We start from the raw sequence: 23,222 nt of genomic DNA, 5'->3' as shown, positions 1-23,222 counted from the left end.
ACCGGGTTTTTATATTTAACCACATCAACAAACAGGTCCTTGAATGGTAGAACCAACAGCTTTCAGACCAAAGGTGAAGGAGGAGAACTCTCAGGTACATCTCTTGTCCTGTTCAGCAATCTGTGCTTCACCATCTTCAGTATTTATTTACTGTGGACCTTCACAGTCAGAGCTCCCTGTGCTTTGAAGCTCAGTGGACTCACTCTTATTGTGTGTGACAACTAGATAAACATGTTGTATGTTAACTAACGGTCATGGAAATCTGTTCTTGTTGTGTACTGGCTGTTTGACCTTTGTGTGCTATGAGATAAACTGTGTCCTTGTTGTGTATTAATGACTGTGTGTGTGTGTGTTGATAAACCTGTTCCTGTATATTAATGAGTGTGTGTGTGTCTGCAGCCTCTCTGTTGTGCGTCTGACCTTCTCATCATTTGTGTCAATATTCAAAATGTGACGGCAGAAACAAATTCACTCAGAACACACAGACAGAGTCACACACTTTTTAAACTGGGCTTGAATGAAGGAATTTACATCAGTGACTGACACTGGAACAAACAGCTTTACAGAACAAAATAATATCAATTATATGTATTAATGTTGTAACAAAACATTCAGATGAAAATATCCAAATATCTAGGGCAGACTACGCCCATCGTCAGCAGCATAAACTCAGGAAAAACATTGCTAAAACGCCTTGGCACCACCTTACGACACATAGACCACCACATCCAGAACTCAGAGGAATTTGTCCCCAAGGTCAGGGATCTTAAACAAGATTCAGATGAAACGATGGTATTGTTTGATGCCACATCTCTCTTCACCAGCATCCCCACCGCTAGTGCCCTAAAAATGTGTTAGAAGACATGAAGCATGGTCATTAAATGTGACTATGGGGTTCATTACATCTCAGGGGAGTTGCACTGTCAGTATTGCCAGAATGCGTCAAATTGTAGAGAACTGATAGAATCTAATATTTCTAATTTAGTCTCATTCATATGAAGATTTAGCTGTTCTCTTACTGGCTGTATTGTAAAAACGATGTAAAAATAGCTGTAAAAAATGTTCATGCAGGACCTTTACTTGTAAACCTCGTAAAGATCCTGCATTTTCAGATATTCTTACTAATTAGTGTCATAATTGGTGACCTCAAATGTCCATCTTTGCAGACTGAAGAAAGCAGCTCTTGAACATGTTCAAAATCCTTTTGGGGAAGGAAACAGGTAACAACCACCAGGTCTGTTCCTGTTTATCCTGTTCGGTGGGACGTGGAGTGGGTCACTGGAGATGTCCGGACTCGAAACACTGACATGGGGCACACACTGCACTCGTGCACGTTGCACCACCACGAGCACGGACGCCCCTGTTTTGATGTTTTTAATATTAGATTCAAGGTCTGAGGAATCCTTGACAACAACTCTCAGTTCGAAGATTAAAAACCGCACTAACTCCTCCAGCAAAGACAGAAAATGAAGAGACAGTAATTAAACATTTTCATGTGCCAGAAGAAGCAAAGAACTGACAAAACGTGCAGCTGGTTTTCAGTCATCAGTGGATGTTTTCCTGTCAACCTTACAAACTTTACCTCACCTGTTGTGATCTGCTGCTCTGCTGAGTCTTTTCAGAAGCTTGAGCTAACAGAAAGCTTTGTCTGACACCCCAGTCCGGGGGAAATGGGGCATCCGCCACCATCACACCACAGACTCTTTCAGGTTCTCATTTGGCAGGAGGTCGGGGGCACTGAGGGGAGGGACAGTGTGAAGGAGAAACTCGCTCTGAAGTTCCACCTGGGTGAGACGAGTCGGGTGCTCAGCAGAAACACCAGAACCAGGCTGCTCATTGTACTCTCCATCTCCATACAGCTGGCTGATTCGTTTAAAGACGAGGCCTTCAGTCTCAGGCGGCAGCTCCTCGTCTCGACATCCCTTCTTCTCGCGATATTTGTAGGATGCCAGTTTGACCGTCCGCTGAAGGAGGTGTTTTCTGTACGCGCGCTGGATCACCATTGCTGCAACCTCCTCCTGTTTCCTCCGCAGGGTACTGCTGATTGGTTCATATGACACCTGCGAGTACAAATAATTATCTGTCACTTCAGCAGTTTGTTAGTGTCTTGGATGGACCAGTGACTAAAGTCTCACTTTGATGGTTAAAAGTCTAATTCAAGAGAAAAGTTAAACCAAAAAATGTTTAGCAACGTTTTTGACCAACTATCTGTGTTTTCTTCAAAAACTAATTATGGACCACAGAAGGTCTAAAAACCTCAACAGATCATCTGCGCCCTGACAGGTACATGTGTCCACTGTTCACACATAAAACCTTTCTAGTGTTAAACTGGAGAATTTGCTGTGAATACTACAGAATAAAATGGGATAAAACAGCAAAACCTTGGAAGGGTTGTTGGCCATGAATTTCTCCTCCATGCTGGCTTTAAGAGCATCCATCGCTCCTGAATCACCCAACACCTGCACATAGATAAGACAGGAAAGATAAGACAGGACAAGACAAGACAACACAAGATAAGAAACACAATATGTGACCTGTGCAGTGAGGGCAAGCAGGATGTCCAGACAGTGGATCTTGTCCCCAGGAACCAGAGGCAGATCCATGTGGATCAGTTTGATGGTGTTGGGTTTGGGAATCCTTAGAGGATCCTGTAGAGTATCGCAGAAATCTGACAGCTTACTGTGGAAGACAGAAGAGACAATTAGAAATCTAAAGATTTCAACAACACAGCAGAGATAGAGCAGGCTCAGATTAGGGGTCAGAATGTAAATTAAAATTCTTCTGCTACAAGTCGGGCTCACCTATACTGTATAAACTGCGAAGCATCGGGGTCAAACTTCTCCCAGGTTTCATAAAACATCTCAAAGTCGTCCTCGCACAGTGGGTCAGAGCTCTCCTCTGTGGCCACGTTGAAGTTCTCCAGGATGATGGCGATGTACATGTTGACAACCACCAGGAAGGACATAATGATGTAGGTGGTGAAGAAGACGATGCCCACCGCCGGGCTCCCACAGTTACCTCTAACTGCTGATCCTGGGTTCTTGATGTCGGGGTCACAGTCCGGTGGTGAATTCATGATAGGGCTCAGCAGACCGTCCCATCCGGCCGAGGTGGTGATCATGAACAAACAAATCATGCTGTTCCCGAAGTTCTCAAAGTTAAACATGTCATCAATCATGCCCCCTCTCTTCACATAAGCAAAGTTCGACATGCCAAAGATGGAGAAGATGAACATGATGAGGAAGAGCAGGAGGCCAATGTTGAAAAGGGCAGGAAGTGACATCATCAGGGCAAACAGCAGCGTCCGGATCCCCTTAGCTCCACGAATGAGACGAAGGATTCGGCCAATGCGAGCCAATCGGATCACACGAAAGAGCGTGGGGGAGACGAAATACTTCTCTATGATGTCAGCAAGGAGGAGGCCTGAGAAAGGAAAGGATGACAGAACCATAATATTTCAAACTCATTCTTCTTCATCCAGGTCAAAGCTCAAATGGCTGTTCCAGGATTCAAATGTCACAAACTGTGTAGCCTCTAAAAAGGGACTCATACTCTTACTATATCTCTGATCATATTGAATAACCCATTACTAAAATTTAAGAGTTGAAAGCACACTCGCCTGCAATGGACAGGAGGACCACAACAAAATCAAAGATGTTCCAGCCCACAGCGAAGTAGTGCTGCCTGAGCGCCGTGATCTTTAGAAGACATTCAGTCGTGAAGATAACTATGAAGACAAGATTAACCCAGTACAGGATGATTTCTTTCTCAGGACTCTGTTCATCTGTCTCCACCATCATCGTCACCATGTTGAGGCAGATCAACACCATGATGAAGATGTCGAAAAACTGCTTGGTCACCAGGTCGAAGACCAGACCCTGTAATTTATTCTGCAGACACAGAAAGAGAAGAAAAATAGACGTTTCATCCATGTGAAACTTTCACACCTGTACAGTCAAGTCAGAAAGGAAAGAACAGAGCTGACCTCAGGGCGTGGAACAGGTTTCTGGGGTTTCTTGGAGCCCAGTTTCTTCATGGCATTATAATATTTCTTCTGCTCCTCTGTCATGAAAATATCTGTTCCTCCCAAGTATAGGCAAAACAAAAGACAGTTAAGTGAGTGAGGCAGAGTATTATTTATCACCACATGAATCTGGATGAAGCTACAAAGGTTCTTTCAGTTTAAACTGTAAAGGATAGATGTGACTAATGTCAGTATGTAGATATGTAGATCCATATCTTGGCTTTCTGCTGGTTGAAGTTGTCTATGATGACTCCGATGAAGAGGTTGAGGGTGAAGAAGGAGCCGAAGATGATGAAGCAGACGAAGTACAGGTACATGTACAGGTTCTCCTCGTACATTGGCTGGGAATCCACCTACGCAGTTTGTAACCATGGCAATCAAAGAAAACTTACTTTCAGGTGAATTTTATTTACACAAGCCCAAACCACCAACGTAAGGTTTTTGTACAACATACAATTTTCTGGCTTTACCAGTGCAGCACCACTAACAGTGCAATAACAAGACCAGTTTGTTACCAGTTGGCTCAGACTGACCTCTCTGGAGTCCACTGCTGCGTACATAATGTCCATCCAACCTTTAAAAGTGGCCTGAAACAGACAAGACTCCTTTAGACCAGCTTTAATTTACGCAATTGAAACACATCTTGCTGTCAGAAACACTAAGAATACAGCAATAATGCAGCTACCACGATTTGGTGGTAGTGATTATTTTGATGCTATAAATAGACTTTTCTGATCGTTTTTTTGTGTTAAAGTGTAAGGGAGTGAATTTTCAAACTGACCACTTGTAGCAGTGATAGGTACCCCATCCCCACGTTGTCATAGTTGACCTTAAGGTTCTTCCAGCGAACTTCTGTGAAGTTTTCTTCCATCAAAGACAAACACTCGGTCTTGTTGTTGACCTCACCAGGGTCAAACATCTCCTCTGATGTCTCGTTGAAACAGTAAGAAAATTTTCCAGCGAACAGATTCACTCCCATGATGCCGAAAATCAGCCAGAAGATCAGACACACCAGCAGCACATTAAAGATGGACGGGATGGCTCCGATCAGAGCATTAACCACCACCTACAGACAGAAACAGGCAGTCGGACAGGGATACAGGTAATCTCGCTACTACTAACTCCTGAATGACAGCAAGATGGTTCAAATGGGACAGGGCCTTTCTGTGTGGAGTCTACATGTGGTCCCTGTGTCTGTGTGGGTTTTCTCCTCCCACAGTCCAAACACATGCAGGTCAGGATTAGGGTCTGAACCCAGGTGGACCCGGGGCCTTTCTGTGTGGAGTCTACATGTTGTCCCTGTGTCTGTGTGGGTTTTCTCCTCCCACAGTCCAAACACATGCAGGTCAGGATTAGGGTCTGAACCCAGGTGGACCCGGGGCCTTTCTGTGTGGAGTCTGCATGTTGTCCCTGTGTCTGTGTGGGTTTTCTCCTCCCACAGTCCAAACACATGCAGGTCAGGATTAGGGTCTGAACCCAGGTGGACCCGGGGCCTTTCTGTGTGGAGTCTGCATGTTGTCCCTGTGTCTGTTTTCTCCTCCCACAGTCCAAACACATGCAGGTCAGGATTAGGGTCTGAACCCAGGTGGACCGGGGCCTTTCTGTGTGGAGTCTGCATGTTGTCCCTGTGTCTGTGTGGGTTTTCTCCTCCCACAGTCCAAACACATGCAGGTCAGGATTAGGGTCTGAACCCAGGTGGACCCGGGGCCTTTCTGTGTGGAGTCTGCATGTTGTCCCTGTGTCTGTGTGGGTTTTCTCCTCCCACAGTCCAAACACATGCAGGTCAGGATTAGGGTCTGAACCCAGGTGGACCCGGGGCCTTTCTGTGTGGAGTCTGCATGTTGTCCCTGTGTCTGTGTGGGTTTTCTCCTCCCACAGTCCAAACACATGCAGGTCAGGATTAGGGTCTGAACCCAGGTGGACCCGGGGCCTTTCTGTGTGGAGTCTGCATGTTGTCCCTGTGTCTGTGTGGGTTTTCTCCTCCCACAATCCAAACACATGCAGGTCAGGATTAGGGTCTGAACCCAGGTGGGCCCGGGGCCTTTCTGTGTGGAGTGTTCGGTTGGTTGGTGACTAAATTGTCCGTAGGTGTGAATGTGAGTGTGTCTCTGTGTGTCAGCCCTGTGATTGGCTGCTGATCTGTCCAGGGGGACCTGCCTCTTACCCAATGCATGCTGGGATTGGCTCCTGCCCCCTCACCCTGAATGTTCCAGGTTACACAGCAGACGATGGGTGCATAACTACTGAACATGATAACTTACAGACAGGTCACCTTCTGATGCACCTGTGTATGTTGGTCATTGGTGAAAGTGTTGGCCTCACCCTCATGCCCTCAAAGCGAGACAGGGCCCTCAGAGGCCTCAGAGCCCTCAGGGTCCTCAGTGATTTGATGGCTCCCAACTCAGAGTATCCCAGGATGTTTGCTGTCAGAGACACCAGAGACACCTGCAAAGTACAGCATACCTGGTGTTGACGACATAGCACAGGTGACCACCTGAAGTATGAGCGTTAAACACAAAGAACAGACAGCTTAACAAAAAAAAAAAAAAACATGTTTTAAAGTGTGTAAGTTTACCTGTTACATCACTGATCAGTATATTATCAATAAATACAGTTTCCTGTTTGATCATGTTCTTACATCTACGATGAGGAAGTCAAGCCAGCACCAGGCGTTGGTAAAGTAGGTCTTGAATCCATAGGCGGCCCACTTTAGAACCATCTCAACCACAAACACATAGGTAAAGACCTGGTCTGCATACTCCAGAACCGTCTTTATGACCCGACGCTGCTCCAGGTAGATGTCCTCAAATGCCTGCTCAACAAACACTAACATTACCATGTGGACAGGTGTGTCAAACGCAACTTTCTCAGGTTCAGTTCATCCCTGCAGATTGTTCTATTAGACACAGCTGTACTTGTGCATTTTTCATTTGTTTTGCTTGTGACTGAAAAACACAGTTTTGTAAACATGGAATTTGTTTTTTTGTCTATTTTCTGCGTATGAATGTGGGGTTCGCTGTCTCGGAAGCACAGACACGCTGAGTCAACACAAAAACAAATGCAGATTTTTGCAATAACATGCTTTAATTGGACAATGTGTTTCTACAATGACACCTGCGTAAGGTGAGGTGGCCACGTTGGTCAGTCCAAACAGTCGTAGCCTGTGAATTCCTGTGAACCAATCAGACCTGACCGACTCACATCATCAGATCAAACAGACCAACCAGCTGCTACAACAGCACTCGGGTATTTAAAAGGACAAAGACTAATGTGGTGCAGAGTAAAACACAAATGAATCACTGCCAGTTCTTTTCAATAATCAACGGAAAAAATGAATATAAAAGAAAGAATGTAAAAAAAAAAAAAAGAAAAAAAAAAAAGACTTACCAGAGCACCACTGCTCAGCAAAATCATGAAGATGATGAATGTCTCAAAGTAGTTGTGTTCTACGATAGAGAAACACGTTCTCCTGACGTTTGACCAGACCTTCCCTCTGCCCTGGGATGTGTCTATGTCCAGAAATGGACAACGACGATAACACTCTGAAATTTGAAAATGCAAACAAAAAGTTTTATTTGAATGCACTGGCCCAATTATACTACAAGACTCAAAGATGTACAGATCATCTGCTACAGCTGAGATGAATCAATCCTGCACCCGCTGTCTGCCCTTTGCAGTACTGATAAGTCCTAACCCACTAAGTCTGAACATCAGTGTCACTGCAGCCAAACCTGCTCTCATTTTGGATCAGATTACCAGAACAGCATCAGGTCAAACATGGAGTCTGTCTGTGGGATGTGTGTGTTCGTACGCTCGGTGCAGCAGTCCTCAGGTGCGTTTGCTTCACAAGCTTCGTCTTCTTCATCCTCCAGGACTTCAGGAAGTTTCTGTACAGTGCTGCAGACCGAGGACTCGTCACACTGAACAAATAGATCAACCAAATTTCACAGAAACCACCAACAAAAATCTTCATCAAATTGTTATTACTGAAAAAAAAAAATGAGCACAATATAATTCAACAGGTTTTACATGGGAGCACTTTTCATTCTCCTCATCATCTTCATCCCCCTCCTCATCTTCATTGTCCGGCGTCTCAAAGTCAGACTCGGACTCGGCGATAGGGACCTTCAGGCTGGTGATGTTGTGATAATTGCTGGCCAAGTTGCCACGGTTACACCCGAGGGCATCAACCTCTGACATTGGCTGATCTGATGTCACAAAGGTCAAAGCCAGATTTTCGGCATCCTTTGTCTTGTCATCTTCCTCAGTGTCGATAACTAAGAATGAAAAATCAATATATCAGCCATGACAAATATTTCATTTACACAATAAAAAGCACAGAAAAAAAAAAAAACATAAAAACTAATGAATGAAATGCCTATAACACCAAATAAACACCAAGCCTTAATAACACAGGGCACCAAAGGCCATTCAATAGAAGAAAAGTCTATACCAGTATGGTCATGACTGATAGGGTTCCTCTTTCCCAGTAAAGTAAGCCCCAGGATCCAAGACTTGATCCAGGCCACAGCCCTGTTGATCCGGTTTACAGCAATCTGCAGGTTGTTTTCGCCTTCGTCTTCTGGGGCTGCCAAATTACTGAATGAGCTCAGCAGCAAAGCCAGGAACAGATTCAAGACCTGAAACAAGACCAGCAACAGATATAGATTTAGAGTCCATAAGAAAGCCAGGTACAGATTCAGAACCCAAAATTAAAGCACAGACTAGTGTAGTATCACATTCAAGAATTCTAACAAGAACAAGACGAGCTTTAAGAAGGGACTCAGGTCAGGAAAAACATCAGAACAGTGTCAGAAGGGCACCCCCAACCTTGAATCTGGGTTGGGTGATGAGTCACAAACTGAATGAGGTTCATGCCAGAAGATGCCTAGCTGCAAAGACTCACCACCAGATTTCCGATGACCAGGACCATCATGAAGACTATCAGACATATTGTCTGACCCGAGACCTCCATGCAATCCCACATGGTCTCGATCCACTCCCCACACAGAACCCTGAAGATGATGAGGAAGGCATGGAAGAAGTCGTTCATGTGCCAGCGAGGAAGCTCGCAGTCCTCTGCGATGCGACAAACACAGTCTTTGTAGTTTTTCCCAAACAGCTGCATGCCAACAACAGCGAAGATGAAGACAATAATGGCCAGAACCAGAGTCAGGTTCCCCAGAGCCCCCACTGAGTTGCCGATGATCTTTATGAGCATGTTGAGGGTTGGCCATGACTTGGCCAGCTTGAAGACTCGCATCTGAACACAGGCCAGGTGATGAGACAGGTACAGGTGAAGAAACAAGGAGGGCAACAGGTGAGGAGAAGGGTAAACAGACAGGTGAGGACACGAAGGACAGGGTGAGAGACCTGTAGAGACTATTAATCTATTGGTGCTGGTGATGGCGGTGAACTGACCAATCGGAATGAGCGCAGCACAGACAAACCCTGAACATTAGCCAGTCCCAGCTCCACCAGACTCATAGTGACAATGATGCTGTCGAAGATGTTCCAGCCCACCTGTAACCGTGGCAACAGGACAGACACGTTACCATGGGAACCATCTTCACTCACTGTCAGTGAGCTGTTAAAGAAAAATCAGGAGGTCCCACCTGGAAATAGCAATACGGGTCCATGGCCAGAAGTTTGAGGACCATCTCAGCTGTGAAGATCCCTGTAAAGACCTGCAGCAGGTGTTCAGAGTGTGAGGTTAAAGGCCAGAGGTCAGCAGATTAATGCTAGTTACAGAATACACACAAACAGGCTGTATCAGTCATGGACAATCAAATTCACTGTTTTCACTCCAGGACCATGAGAATAAAGCGGCTCAGCCATGACGCGACATGCTGAGTTTTCAGTGACAATCAGGTTTGTGTGGAAACAAAAGGCCCCTAATTTCAGCCTGATCTTATACCTCTCACCCACAACTGCGGCAGTCAATAAGATAACCTCAGAAAATAGCAGTTCGACACTGTCTGAAGATCTGTCACTGACCAGGTTGCCAATACGCAGCAGCTCCTCAAAGTCCTCTGTCATTGGATAATGCTCCATGGCCATAAAGACAGTGTTGAGAACAATACAGATGGTGATGCCCAGGTCGACAAAGGGATCCATGACAATGATGTAGAGCCACTGTTTGAGCCACCGCCAACAGCTGCAGCAGTTCCACTTCAGGAAGATGTTGGCGAAGGAATACCAACAAGGAGGACATGGCCTCTGGTCATCCTCAAAGTCTGGAACACACAGCTGGTTAGTCAGGATATAAAGTCTCTAAACATGAGCTTGTTTTTCTGGTATTGTCCACTTTAGAGAATCCAACAACCTTCATGCTACAAAATGTGTGAGATCTGATACCCACTAATATCACACCAGGATTCAATTCAGTTTATTTGTATAGCATCAAATCAACAAAATCATGTCAAGGCACTCAGTCCTACAAAAAAGAAATGGTAAAGAAGAAACAGACAAGCTGGAGGCCACCACCACACTCACCTAGTGAACACAGCAAAACGCATTCACTCTCAAAAATATAGTAAAGCTGACTGCATTGAGCTATAGTGCAGCTGTGGATTGACAGTGTGAATATACAGTAGGCTATGAGAGGTGGAGCTACAGTGTCACCCCAACACAGCTAACTATTAAGCAGCAACAAAGCCTAAACTGTGTTGTGTAATTTAGAAAAGCTCAGTAACTGAATTGATCCTCAGCTCCTGCAGCGTTTACAGCCTGGGTGGTTTAAGCTCTTCTGTGAGCAGCAGAGTGGAAATTGGGAAACAACATTTAAAGACTCCATAGTCTAGTCCAGTGACTCCATTCAGAGCTAAAACCAACCAGATGAGTTGACTAACCCTAACCGATTTAAATATTTCAACCTTCAGATCATTTAAGGTCACACACACCAAAACACAATAGCAGTGTTATTGTGTATTACTGTGTGTATTACTGTGTGTGTGTGTGTGTACACCTTCCATCGCTGTGTGTTGTTCATGACTTTTTATTTCTGCAGATGAGTTGGTTGAGTCTTGCTTCTCAGAGAGCGCCGCCTTGCAGGCCGCCTTCTGTAATTACAACAGTAACAGTGAGACATGTTCAACCTCGTGTATTTATACAAATAACTAAAAGAAAAGTATACGTCTATCTATTCATGAAAAGGTTACATTTGAGTCCATCAAGACAAACCTCTTCATTTCTCTTCTTCAGCGCCTCCAGGATCTGAGCATACTCCTCCTCCTTCTGTTTGGCCTCAGCAATGGTGGCCTCATTCTGCTCCGCGTAGGCCATTGCAACCACTGCCAGGATGAGGTTAATGAGGTAGAACGAGCCCAGGAAGATGACAACCACGAAGAAGATCATGTAGGTTTTACCTGCTGCACGCAAAGTCTTCAGAGAGGTAGACAGGTGATGTGAACAAAGTGGAGCGACTTCAGGCGTGTGTGCATTGTTAAATTGAACTATTTTCTACGTGAATAAGGAATTCAAAGGAGGCCCATGCATGCATTATTTGACCACAGCATAACGAAAGCTGCTCTCATTAACCTGCTCACATACTCCACCCTGATTAGCTGCCTGTTATTACACTGTGAATAACACTGCATTTACACAGCTGCCATTCATTGTGAATGAGACCTGGTGTTTGACTGAGGCAGTCTTGTTATTACAATGGCAGCAAGCACAACTGTAACAAACACTTTAAATCAATAAACAATGTCAATCAAATATCATCTATTAGTAAAAATCAGTGAGTACCACTCAGGGACCAGTCTCTGAAGTGGGACCGGTCGTTTACTGACCAGCTGGAAAAGGTTTTCCCAGAAGTCCTGGGTCATCAGTCTGAAGAGTGCCAGGAACGCCCAACCAAAAGTGTCGTAGCTGGTGTAGCCGTAGTTTGGATTTCTCCCCACCTTTAAACAGACGTAGCCCTCCGGACAGACCCTGAACACATAGCACCACCATAACCATCACCGCTGTCATAACATCATATTTATCTGTCTGTGAACATACCCGGCGTCAGAGCTGTTTCCGCACAGCAGAGCATCAGGCTGACCAGGCAGGTGGTAGTAGTTTTCTGTCAGGCAGACTAGAGTCAGTGCTTCAGGGAGCACAGTTTCCATTTCAAATATGAAATCACATCATACCTGGGTTGTTGATGTGCTCGTAGAAATCAAAGTCGTCATTTCCTGTGCCATTGCCATGATGACCAGCGGTGAGGTTGGTGTCGGTCGTGTGGTTACTAAGCAGCGGCGGCATCAGGACACACTTTTGCCTCAGATTTCCCATGAAGAGCTGCAGACCAATCAGAGCAAAGACGCTGAGGCAGAACACTGTCAGGATCATGACATCGGCCAGTTTCTTCACGGACTGGATGAGAGCGCCGACAATTGTCTTTAAACCTGAGGGGTCATATCAGGTTCATGAGCATAAATCAGACACAATAACAGTTTGTTACAAAATGACTGGCGGCTTGGGGAAAGCCAATTCTTCTTCAACAAGTCAAGTGTGACGTCAGACTCTTTAGCTGTATATCATAACTGTGAGGTGTTCATCTTAAATACACTGACCAGGGATGACTGTGATGGTCTTCAGGGCTCGCAGAACTCTGAATGTCCTCAGCGCCGAAACATTTCCCAAATCCACAAATTCTGTGAGATATCTGAAACAAGTAGCATCATCATGATGAAACATGCCAATAAAAAATAACCTTCAATTAAAAAAATAAATCAAACACCACATAGTTTAAGTCAACATGAAAAGTGAAAAGTTGTTTCTGATTAATAAAAAGTCTTGGTACAATTAACCTACACGTTACTGTGGGTACATTTAAAGCCTTGAAGGCTTAAAGCAGTTCTCTGGATTATTATCTTATATTATAACATACAAAAACAATAAACAAAGTAATTCAAATTATGAGCCAGTTCTAAAAGGAGCAAATGACAAAAACGTTAAACTGTACTAACTACCATTGTTAATGGGTGAAATAAACGTCGACACTATTTAACTTCATGAAAAAACAATTTTATTACACATGAACAAAAACCAGAAAAAATGTAAACTGGGGTAAACTGTATTAACTATACTGTATGATGATAAGTGTGTCTCAGGTGTGTTATTGATTATTACGCCATGCTGATGACCATGAAGTCCAGCCAGTTCCAGGGGTCTCTGAGGAAGGTGAAGTCTCCAACACAAAATCCTCTGGACAAAACTTTGATAGTTGCTTCAAATGTGTAGATGGCTGTAAACACATATCTGTTCAACAACAGACAGAATCTTAAAACACATTGAAGTACAACAACATAAAACCTGTAACGGCCGTTTCTCAAATTAACAAGACAAACTGTACAGAAACATTCAGTAGTGTGAGACTCCATCACCGCGATGTCTTAGACTCATTCTGGCTCCAGAAGATTCATGTGGTGTCGCTGTCTTTCAGTTCCAGTCTGAATTTTACACAGAAAATATGTCGACGCTTTGTCTTTTCAGCTAAAACAGTATTGCCAAAAATAATAAGCCTTCCTTCACAGCAAGCATTAAAAAGAATCTCCACATGTGGACTGTATTCTGTATTATTGGACAGGCCAAATCGCAAACTGTGCCAGTATTGCCTGTGTGTGTGTGTGTGTGTGTGTGTGTGTGTGTGTGTGTGTGTGTGAACTCACTCCACAGTCTTGCTCCATGCTGGGGGATCACTCATCGTCATGAACACACAGTTGGTCAGAATCGTCACCATGATGAATAAACTGAATAAAGTTTTGGCTTTAAGGAATAAAAAGTATTGGCTGATCGTTTAATCAATAACCTATTGATAAAGGTAACGACTGATGTTTTCACTGACCAGTTAGGGTGGACATCAACCCAGACTGGTTGACGAGACTCGTGTGTAAAAACCCACAATGAGCTGCCCAGTCGATCCTTTGACCACATGTTTAAAATGATCATGTTTATTGTTTCTCAAAACAAAAAACAAAGGTTTTCTCTGAATGGCTGAACTACGGAGCTTTGGGTGCTGGGTTTTCTTTTCATGAATAAGTCACAGCAACAGGTGCAGCGTGACATTATGAAGGATATGAGTGGATCAGGACCCTGATGGCGATGGTCCGCAGTCGGCTGAATGGACTCAGGAGGTAACAGGCGGGTTCAGCATTAAACCTGTAGATGATGTTTCCTTTTCCGAGCACAATGAAGGTCTGCAGAGAAAGGCAGATGCATCAGAGCCACGGCAGCCTCTAGAGTAAAATGCACAGAGCTGATCCCGGTGTCTTAATGTCATAAGATCATTATTATGATCTTATGACATGATCATAATAATGTAATCCAAGCATTCACTAGACTAATCAAACAAACATCAAATCTGTCCTTCAACTTCTAATTTGAAACTTGATACAAGTGAAATGTAGTGAATAAATGATTGATCAGTCTGATTTTCCCACTTGACTCTGTGTATCACATACAGATGCTGAAACAAAACCACATCCAGTTGTTGAACCAGACTGTCATCACACTGGTGCTGTTTCAAGTAGAGGCATGAGAGCACATTTAAATGCTTTAGGGTTAGAGTCAGAAAAACCTTCTGCGATTGGTAGAAGGGATCCAGCTCCTCCAATGGGGTACTGAGAAGCCCAGGGGGCGGGTCTCCATAGATAAATGGGAGGGGCTTCCCAGCCTCCAGGTCACTGGCTGGTTTAGGCAGATCATCCTCTGCTATCTGTCAATCAGAGGTGCAGCCAATCAAACATGGCATAGTGAATCATTGACAAGATATTGAGTTTAGGTCATAAGTAATTGATATACTCTGTATTTATTATTATTAGTGGATGGTATTGATTAGTTGTTACTGATAGGCAATAGCCCATAAATGTTTTGCACCTCAATGTTCTTCTCCTTTCTCCTCTGGTGCTCCTTCTCTTCGGCGTCATGTCTTCGCTGGATTTCTTCTAGTGAGGCTGGTGTGAAGCGTTTGAGCACCTCGGAACCAACAGGGGGCAACAGAGGCGCCATCCTGACATCACACTGCACCACCGAAACTGCTCTGTGGCTTTGCAGTCACGTCCTGTTCGCGTACGTCAGACGCCTTCGTTGTCAAAAACAAACACATGAAGAAAATGTGACACATTCACAGAAATGGAAATCCAGAAGTGAATCTAACTAAAGAGCTTCATGTTCCCAGACTGTGAATTACTGCATCCTGATGATCGCAGCATCTTAATCACTTATTTAGTGCATGCACATTATTTATTTTTGCCTTGATGCATGTGTTGAGTATGTCTGCCATGTTTAAGCAAATGTAAGTTTTTATTTCAGAGTAATTTTGTACTTATTGTTAAAATTATCGTCTTTCTGTGACCTGCATGTTCCAGACTTACATCAACACCAGAAAACACCAACATTTGAACCGATCCAATCTGACAGACAATCAGATGCAAAGTTACACACACACACAAAGACAAACGTCTTCACACAGTGAGGGCAAGCGTTGACATAAAGCACCCCTAACCCTTATTGTAACCCAAACTGACCTAGACCTGGTTCTAACTTAAACCTGAACCCTAAAACGGCTCTTTGAAGCTGTGAGGACCAGACACCATGTGATGGTATCAGACCCAACCACAGAAAGTCATGTGCACTTTAACACACACGTCTCTGGTGTCTGCGGCGTTGCCAGGGCGACCCCACCCTCGTGTTGCTATGGCAGCAGCTGTTGCCAGTCATCAGTTTGACCCTCCAGTGTAAAGTTACAGGGAGTACGATGACCTGGCCCATTCCCACAAACAGACAGACATGTCTCACTACAGTTGAGAGGACATAATTATTATTATTATAATGCTTTCACTAGACCCTAACCACCACAACTGAGCGCCCTGACCCTAAAACCCTAAAGTCTCAACCCTCAAACAACCAGTTGTGAAGATCAGCCAAAATGTCGTCACCACGCCAAACAGACCACAACAGAATGGTATCAGCATAAAACATGTCCACACACACACACACATTTAAGAATAAAGACAAACGTCCTGATGATGAAATCATGTGATAGATAAAAAATATTAAAGACAGTACTGAGAGAATGCGATGATCAAACCAATAAAGTTTCATTTTGATCGTCTCTGTCAAAGATGATGCACAAATTATGTTTTACGTCTGATTTTACAGTAAGTTCGGCACATCCTCAGCCACAAACAGCAGCATCTGTTCCCGGGCGTCAGCAGGGACCACAGCCTGTGGCAGTTAGCGTGGCTTCTCAAGAACCAGCAGCAGCTACAGTGAGATAGTTATACGAACCACTAAAAGCATCGGTCACTATGGCATCTCACTAGTGATGGAGGCAGGTGGAGCAAAATAAATCACATTAGTTATCATGGCATCCAGCCAGGCACATCACATCTCAACATTGTCTACATTTACTGGTCTCCAGTTCCACTGCTACCATCCTTGCAGCTCACTCCACCCTGACCAACTGCCTGACTCAAATTGCACCACGGAGGGAAGCACATTCCCTGGAAATGAGCTGTGATTAATTTGAAATAATTATCATTGAACCAAAAGAAGGCCAGGAGTGTGGCTGATCAGAGGGAGGGCCTGAAAGAAAATCACAGAGGAATGAAGGGTGTGTGTGTGTGTGTGTGTGTTCTGTATTTAGCTGTGTGTAGCCTGATATTTGTGGGAACCATGAGTCCTTGAACTGATATGAGACAGTGAAGGACAGGTGAGCTCCATCATATGCAAAACGCCTTTTTCAAAGTGATGTCAGTGGAAATAATGTTAATCAGTTCGTAATTTGAACAATTAATTCTTTTGCTGTAACAAAGCCTGTGGCCTGTAGAGGGCAGGTGCTTACACAGTGTGTCTGTGTGTTGTTCTCAACCCAACATCATCATCATCATCATCATCTTCCTCCTCCTCCTCCTCCTCCTCCTGTTGATGATGCCCCCCACCGACCCCCCCACCGTTGTTGTGGTCTCTATTTCAACTGCACCAATGACCTCTTCACTAAATCTGTCAACACTGCAGCTCAGTCAACTCCAACCTCTCCAGCCAAGTTAACCAAACTTTCTTTAAAGTGATACATCGGATCATCGTTCGGCCCAAATCTTAACCAAATTTCTGTCTCACCATCAAGAACTGCACTCTGTCATCTCCCCATAACCAGTCCTTCCAACTCCGCAGCTCGTCTGAAAGTCAGACTCTATTTCTACAATATTATCCTCCATTGCCAAACCAGATGCCCAGCGCACACCCTCCTGTGCCCTCGATACATCCAGGACCAAACATCAGACCTGGAGTGACTTCTGCACAGCAGCCTTGGATCTTAAGGTGTCAGCAATTGAGCTAAAGGACCAAAATGCTCATAGAGACCAGGAATCCAGGAAATATAATAAGATGATGTATTTACACAAATTCAAAGGAAGAAAACAAACAGGGGGGAAAAACACACATCACAATACCTGAAAGATAGTAAAGTCCATGATCACAATTAAACAAGAGTCTAGGATGCACCCAACAGGAGGAACATCCAGAAACATTGAGCAACAAAACAAATAGAACCAGCAAAGAAAAGCACAGACTGAGGTTGAACCCAGAACAGCTTAACAAGACACAGCTGGAAACAAATAAACACTAATTAACAGTAGTAAAACTACAGAAAACAAGGGACACACCAGGGAACAGGAAATACTTCAAAATAAAACAGGAAACAAACGGGATCGTGACATAATGTTTTATTTAATAGCCCCTGCAAACTAGTGTACCTTTATCATGTCATTGTTTAGTATTCATGACATGTACTGCAAGTAAACTACATCCACCTTATAATGTGGAGTTCATCCTGAGCAGGTGGCACAAATGAACTGAAACTGGGGTCTGACCAGTCCTAGCTCACCTGTGTCAAACAACAAATGCTTCATGGAAACTTTGAGTTTGACACTATTCACATCAGCTGGTCAGCACTTTAAAATGGAAATAAAAAGGAAATGATTATATCAGAGCAAGTCTTGGCGAATTGATGCCTGCTTTTCTAATGACAAATTTGAGTTCAAAAGGTCATTCCTAACTATGGCATATTTGTAAATAAAAAAGTCATATAATCTTCGACAGTGTCTCAAGACACCCAACCCTCAACCATACATTGGCCCACATTGGCCACAACCATATTTAGCACTAACGCACGTTCAAATTAATCAACCGTCATGTGTCATCTATCTGCAGTCATACATGCAAATATCAACATGCATGAACATTTAAAAACAGTTACAGGGTCTACGAACACACACCTGGACGAACATGTGACACACAAGCAGAGACGTAAGAAAAGAGTCTTACTGTGGTCGGCTGCTGTTGGTTTGTTCGCTGCTTTGAAATGTGTGTATGTGTGTGTGTGTGTGTGTGTGTGTGTGTGTGTGTGTGTGTGTGTGTGTGTGTGTGTGTGTGTGTGTGTGTGTCCATCACTAACATGTCATTTAGCCTCTTGTGTTTGTGATAACAGGCGCCACTCAGAGACGCACACAGACATTAATGCTGGACATATTAATGTTGTTTTTCACCACAGGAAGGCACCAAACAAATTCAAAGCTACATAAAAATTGAAATACATAAGATTCCACCAGAGTCAAATCCACAGCCCATGAAACACATTAAGAGGAAAGCTTGGCTCATTCATTTGTTTGTGTGTAAAGGAGAATGTTTTATGTTGTACAGACACAATATGCAGCATACGTGGGGGGACAAGCTCTTTGTGCAGTGCTTCAGTTCAGAAACTAAGACCAAATAGAATAAAAAGACATCAAATAAGTACAAAGATGCTGAAAACTGTGTATTAAAACAATGAACTGTACAATATTGTGGAAGTTTTCATTTTCATTTACTGATTCTGCAACCACAGTCATAAAGGACTGTGTGACCCCCCAGAGCCCTGGTCTCAGCATCATGGACTCAGCCTGGGATCACAGGAAGAGACACAGATCTCAAACACACCAGAACCACCTATCTGTCAATTAAAAATACTAGTAACACCTATGTGCAACCTTCAACAGTCCTCTTTGATTTCTGCTAAAAGCAGTTTGTCATTTTCATCATCAGTAACTTCATCGGCTTTTTCTTGGTAAACTAATTTTCCCCTTCTCCCAGTTTTTGTGCTAAGCTGGCTTGAACCTCTCACCATCGGTCAACAGAGGACGGCAGGTGTCTTAAATGTTGAACTGCTCCTTTAATAAAACCTCAGCAATGTCTTTCCGAGACAGACAGGTGACTCATGAGCTCTGTCCGTCCTGCTGCCTTCACACATGCACACGCGCAGCTGTTATCGGTGTTGTTCCAGCAGCGTGTCACATTGATAGAGGAAAGTCCTGCTGCGTTTTAATGCACCGTGTGTGTGTGTGTGTGTGTGTGTGTGTGTGTAACTCAAGACCGCAGAATGTTGTTGGACGCAGTCAGAGACGCCCGGCATTTCCTCTCTCTCTGTCAGCTCAACACGCTAAAATAAAACTCTATGTCTGTGTGTGTCTGTGTGTGTGTCTGTGAATGACAGACTACAGCTGATAGAGCCTCTTACAGACAGGGGGCGCAGTGGTTCAGATCATTCCCAGAAATACTGACCCTATTAACCATAAAAAGTTCAGCATGTGCGGATTCTGTTGTCAGTGATTCAGCAGGAGACAAATTAATGTCACATCAACATGTTGACGTGTTTCTGTTACTCTGAAGGAATCAGTTCATTACAAAGTGGTTAAATAAACAGTATTAAAGTGTCACGCTGTATGTAATTAGAGACTTAGACAGACACGTTTATACATCTGAAATATGTGAAGTATTAAAATTGTCATTAATGAAGCGTCAGATTTTGGAGTGACTGGCTGATTCCTAGCTGTGTGGCCAGTAACATCCATTCATGTCATGCACAGTGCATCTTCTGCATCCTGAAACTCGACAATCAGCTAATTGTCAACAAGTCGTCAGCTCAGATGCTGCCGGACAGAAGCAAAGACACAGAGTCTGCTCTTGTCTCAGTTTAGCTTGTGTTTATTGATCGTGGTTTGTTCTGTGCGGAGGAATGTGTCAGAAAAAGCGTAACGGAGAAATGTTCCTGTGTGTTTTGAATAAATTAATTGATGTGTGTTTTGAGAGCTGAACTCAAACGGTCAAGTTTAGAAGTTTCTCCTAAACTTTCTCTCTGAATTCTCTGGACTCTGACTGGCTCTGGTGCAGACGTGCCAGACCTCAAACACACACACACACACACACACACACACACACACACACACACACACACACACACACACACACACACACACACACACACACACACACACACACAGACCTACCAGTGTGTGTATTTGCTGAGCGTTGTGTAGATCACATTGCGAGTCACAGGCCAAGTAACTTGTAAATGTGCTGCAATCACATGTGTCTGAGATTCTCTCTCAGCTTCATGCAGTCGTACTTTTGTAGTTTCAATCAACCCAAGAACTAAACGGAACAACTCCAAACATTTCAGGTGTGCTGCACCCATCAGCAACAACAATACCAGCACATAAATGCTTATTGATCAGGGCAGCACTGATCACTCTGATGAAGAGATAAATTTAGAAGCAGGTTTGTTTTCGCCACATACATTTTGAAACCAATGCAACAGCCAAACATACAATGTAATTTTAAATCTGTGATGAGTTTGGTGCATTTTTGTAGGAAACCAAATGATCTTTTACAGGCTAATTCCAAAAAAAAGCTGTTCAGAGTCTTAACGTGTGCAGCTGTCACATCTGAATTTTGGGTAAATAAGTCAAAAATAAAGAATATTCCCATCTTTGTGTAAACGCGATGTACTTTTAATAAACAGATTGAACAATCTGACAATTTCAAGTGTTTTACGGGACACTGAGGTGAAGAATGAGGGTTTGAAGGTGTGGCCAGTTCAGGTGATCGACCGTATTCGTCTGGACAAATGTTTGCAGCTAGCTGCACACATGTTGATAGCTATCAGCTCCTGTATCAGGCTTCTGGTGGCTGATACAGCACAGATGTGTAGGACCCAGACCTGTGATAACCTGTCACTGTTAAAGCTTCCCTAAGTCAGGTCCCGCCACCCTGTCTTCTAGCAGACATGGTACCCTGAACAGCAGCGAGCAGTGCTAATCTAACCAGCTAATTCCTCTGACGGGCTGTTGACCTTTCAGTGTGACCCTGATCAGTTAGCACTTAGCCTGGCCACAGCTGCATTGAGCTAATTTAGACTGCAGCAGTTGTTAATATCTGATCCCTGATCAGCTTGTTTAACTGGCCTATAAATACTGAGACTGCCGGCTTATCTTCAACTCTAACCCCAAGTCAGTGTTGTGTCATATACAACCGACCAGACCCACGGCGGTCTTTAAAGCTATCAATGGACATCGTACATGGCTCCTGCTGCGGTCCGATACTCAAATTCTGACATTTTTGGCATCCTCCCATCGCTGGTATCTGCTCATCATAAAAGAGCAGGTCCTGGTGAGGCACCTGTACAGGTCAGACACCTGAGAGTTTGCTATGTTGCCCGACTTTTACTACAGGTGACTTTAACCTGTTCGAGGCACCAGGCAACAACAGATGAAATAAAAACAAGAATATACCGTAAATGTACCAAGAACAAATATGTACGTTTACAACATCTCAGCCTTTGTTCACCAAAGAAACAAAGTTCAAATCCTGAGCAGCAGCCTGGCTTTTAGAAAACTCAGATCTCCTTGTTTTCTGTTTTACGTCACTGTCAATCGTCATCATCATCATCCTCACACCTGCCGTGACTCAGTGACTCTTTGATGAGAAACTCAAGAAATAAAGTGATTCAGCTGATCATGAGGTTTAATGTTCAATCGGGGTAATAATCAATTAAGTACACACACACGCACACACACACGTGCACGGTCCGTTCAGGTGTGTTCAAGTACAACACAATGAAGTCAGGTGAAACAGGAGGTGTCATGCTTTCCCAGACACTTCACACTGAGACAATCACGTTCAAGTCTTCTGTTGCAATTTGTTTATGATAAATAATCAATTTTCTGTTTTGTAAACTTGAATCTCATCGTGACGTGGCTAAACTGGCGTAAAAAATATAGTTTATTCAAAGAGAAATCAGAAATTTAAAGATTAAAAACATCACTTGACATTGTGAAGAAGCTTCCTGTTAGCAATCAGACACATCCACCAGGGCGGCGTGGTCTCTTTCTCTAATCTTTTCCACAGAAATTCCTTTTTTTCTGCATATTTGTGTCATTTTATACTTTGATGTTCACACATCCATGAGTCAAATAAACATGAGAACAGAGCAAACACAGTCAGTATGTCAGTCTGCATAAACAGGTGATGGATCAGTCTTACCTGTTCCAGTTGTTTATTCCAAAATAATTCCATTAAACATCAGAATCTCAGCAGCCTGTCTGTCTCTCACTCCGTCTGTCTGTCTGGTGTCTTTGGCCTCGCCTCGCTTTGCCTCTCAGGCTGAAACCTGAGAGGTCAGGTAGTGTGTCATCACGCACCCACACACACACACACTCACACCCACACACACACACACACACACACACACAGTCAAGTGTTCATCATTTCCCATTTTAATACATTTGTTACTTATAGAATTTTCTAAACTTTTAATTCAAATTTAAAAGCAAATGTTCAAATTGTCATAAAAGAAATTAAATGAATCCCTTATTATTATTATTTAGAGACAAGAAATAAAACATAAGAACAAAAATCAGACTGCTGACCTTCCCCCTCAGCTGTTTACAGGAGAAGCAGATCATGTATGAATTAAGTCATTTTGTAGCTATTTTATAAAATGTCACATTAAAACCAGTTTATTATTGAACAGCTCATAGTAAAGTCAATTCACATACTAAGCATATTTAGTTTCCATTATAAGACAAATGTGCCCAGTTAGAACCACTGGCGTCAAAACGGAAGCCCAGTAATTTGAACTGAGATTGAAACTGGGAACTGTGCACCACCTGCTGGTGAGTTTGAACAGGTGTAAACCATACTGAGTGTTGTTATGTCACCTAGAGTGAGTGATCTGTTAGCAACCACCAAAATATCGACTTCATCCTGAACACAGAACTTGTGCTGGTACAGAAATCTGCAGCTATTTCTATTTAAAGTGGCTGCAGTGTGTTGATGTTTTCTATTTAAGGCAGTGTCAGTCAGGGTGGCTTCACGAGGGGATTGAAGAACT

At 43.5% G+C, this 23,222-nt stretch overlaps 1 protein-coding gene across 2 annotated transcripts; it reads right to left on the bottom strand.

The window, feature by feature from the left end:
* Positions 1-1,688: 1,688 nt before the first annotated feature.
* scn4ab (sodium channel, voltage-gated, type IV, alpha, b) lies at positions 1,689-22,486 on the bottom strand. Of its 2 annotated transcripts, XM_026324696.1 has the most exons (31): positions 22,373-22,486; positions 14,891-15,095; positions 14,592-14,729; positions 14,093-14,211; positions 13,684-13,773; positions 13,145-13,273; positions 12,586-12,677; positions 12,163-12,417; positions 12,029-12,092; positions 11,818-11,959; positions 11,207-11,407; positions 10,992-11,085; positions 10,022-10,260; positions 9,640-9,711; positions 9,446-9,547; positions 8,931-9,287; positions 8,478-8,664; positions 8,054-8,301; positions 7,836-7,944; positions 7,412-7,566; positions 6,663-6,836; positions 6,347-6,469; positions 4,806-5,090; positions 4,558-4,611; positions 4,240-4,377; positions 3,986-4,090; positions 3,620-3,890; positions 2,802-3,423; positions 2,535-2,679; positions 2,382-2,459; positions 1,689-2,060 (listed from the first exon to the last, which is right to left on the bottom strand). In XM_026324696.1, the coding sequence occupies exons 2-31, from the start codon at positions 15,020-15,022 to the stop codon at positions 1,689-1,691; spliced, it is 5,292 nt and encodes a 1,763-aa protein (XP_026180481.1). In that variant the 5' UTR covers positions 15,023-15,095; positions 22,373-22,486. The 2 variants fall into 2 exon arrangements, with proteins under 2 accessions (XP_026180481.1, XP_026180483.1); XM_026324698.1 differs by lacking the exons at positions 10,022-10,260; positions 10,992-11,085; positions 11,207-11,407.
* Between the last annotated feature and the right edge of the window lie 736 nt (positions 22,487-23,222).

This window comes from Mastacembelus armatus, chromosome 8, assembly GCF_900324485.2.
Source record: "Mastacembelus armatus chromosome 8, fMasArm1.2, whole genome shotgun sequence".
Classification (NCBI taxonomy): Eukaryota; Metazoa; Chordata; class Actinopteri; order Synbranchiformes; family Mastacembelidae; genus Mastacembelus; species Mastacembelus armatus.
Note: the sequence above shows the minus strand (reverse complement) of the source record. Positions and strands in the feature narration are given on the sequence as shown.

Excerpts from the sequence above, each read along its gene's own strand:
- scn4ab (XM_026324696.1), bottom strand. The coding sequence starts at position 15,022 with ATGGCGCCTCTGTTGCCCCCTGTTGGTTCCGAGGTGCTCAAACGCTTC. Across the intron at positions 11,960-12,028 it reads GGAAACAGCTCTGACGCCGG|GGTCTGTCCGGAGGGCTACG; the intron begins GTATGTTCACAG and ends CTATGTGTTCAG. Across the intron at positions 11,408-11,817 it reads GGGAAAACCTTTTCCAGCTG|ACTTTGCGTGCAGCAGGTAA; the intron begins GTCAGTAAACGA and ends ACCTCTCTGAAG.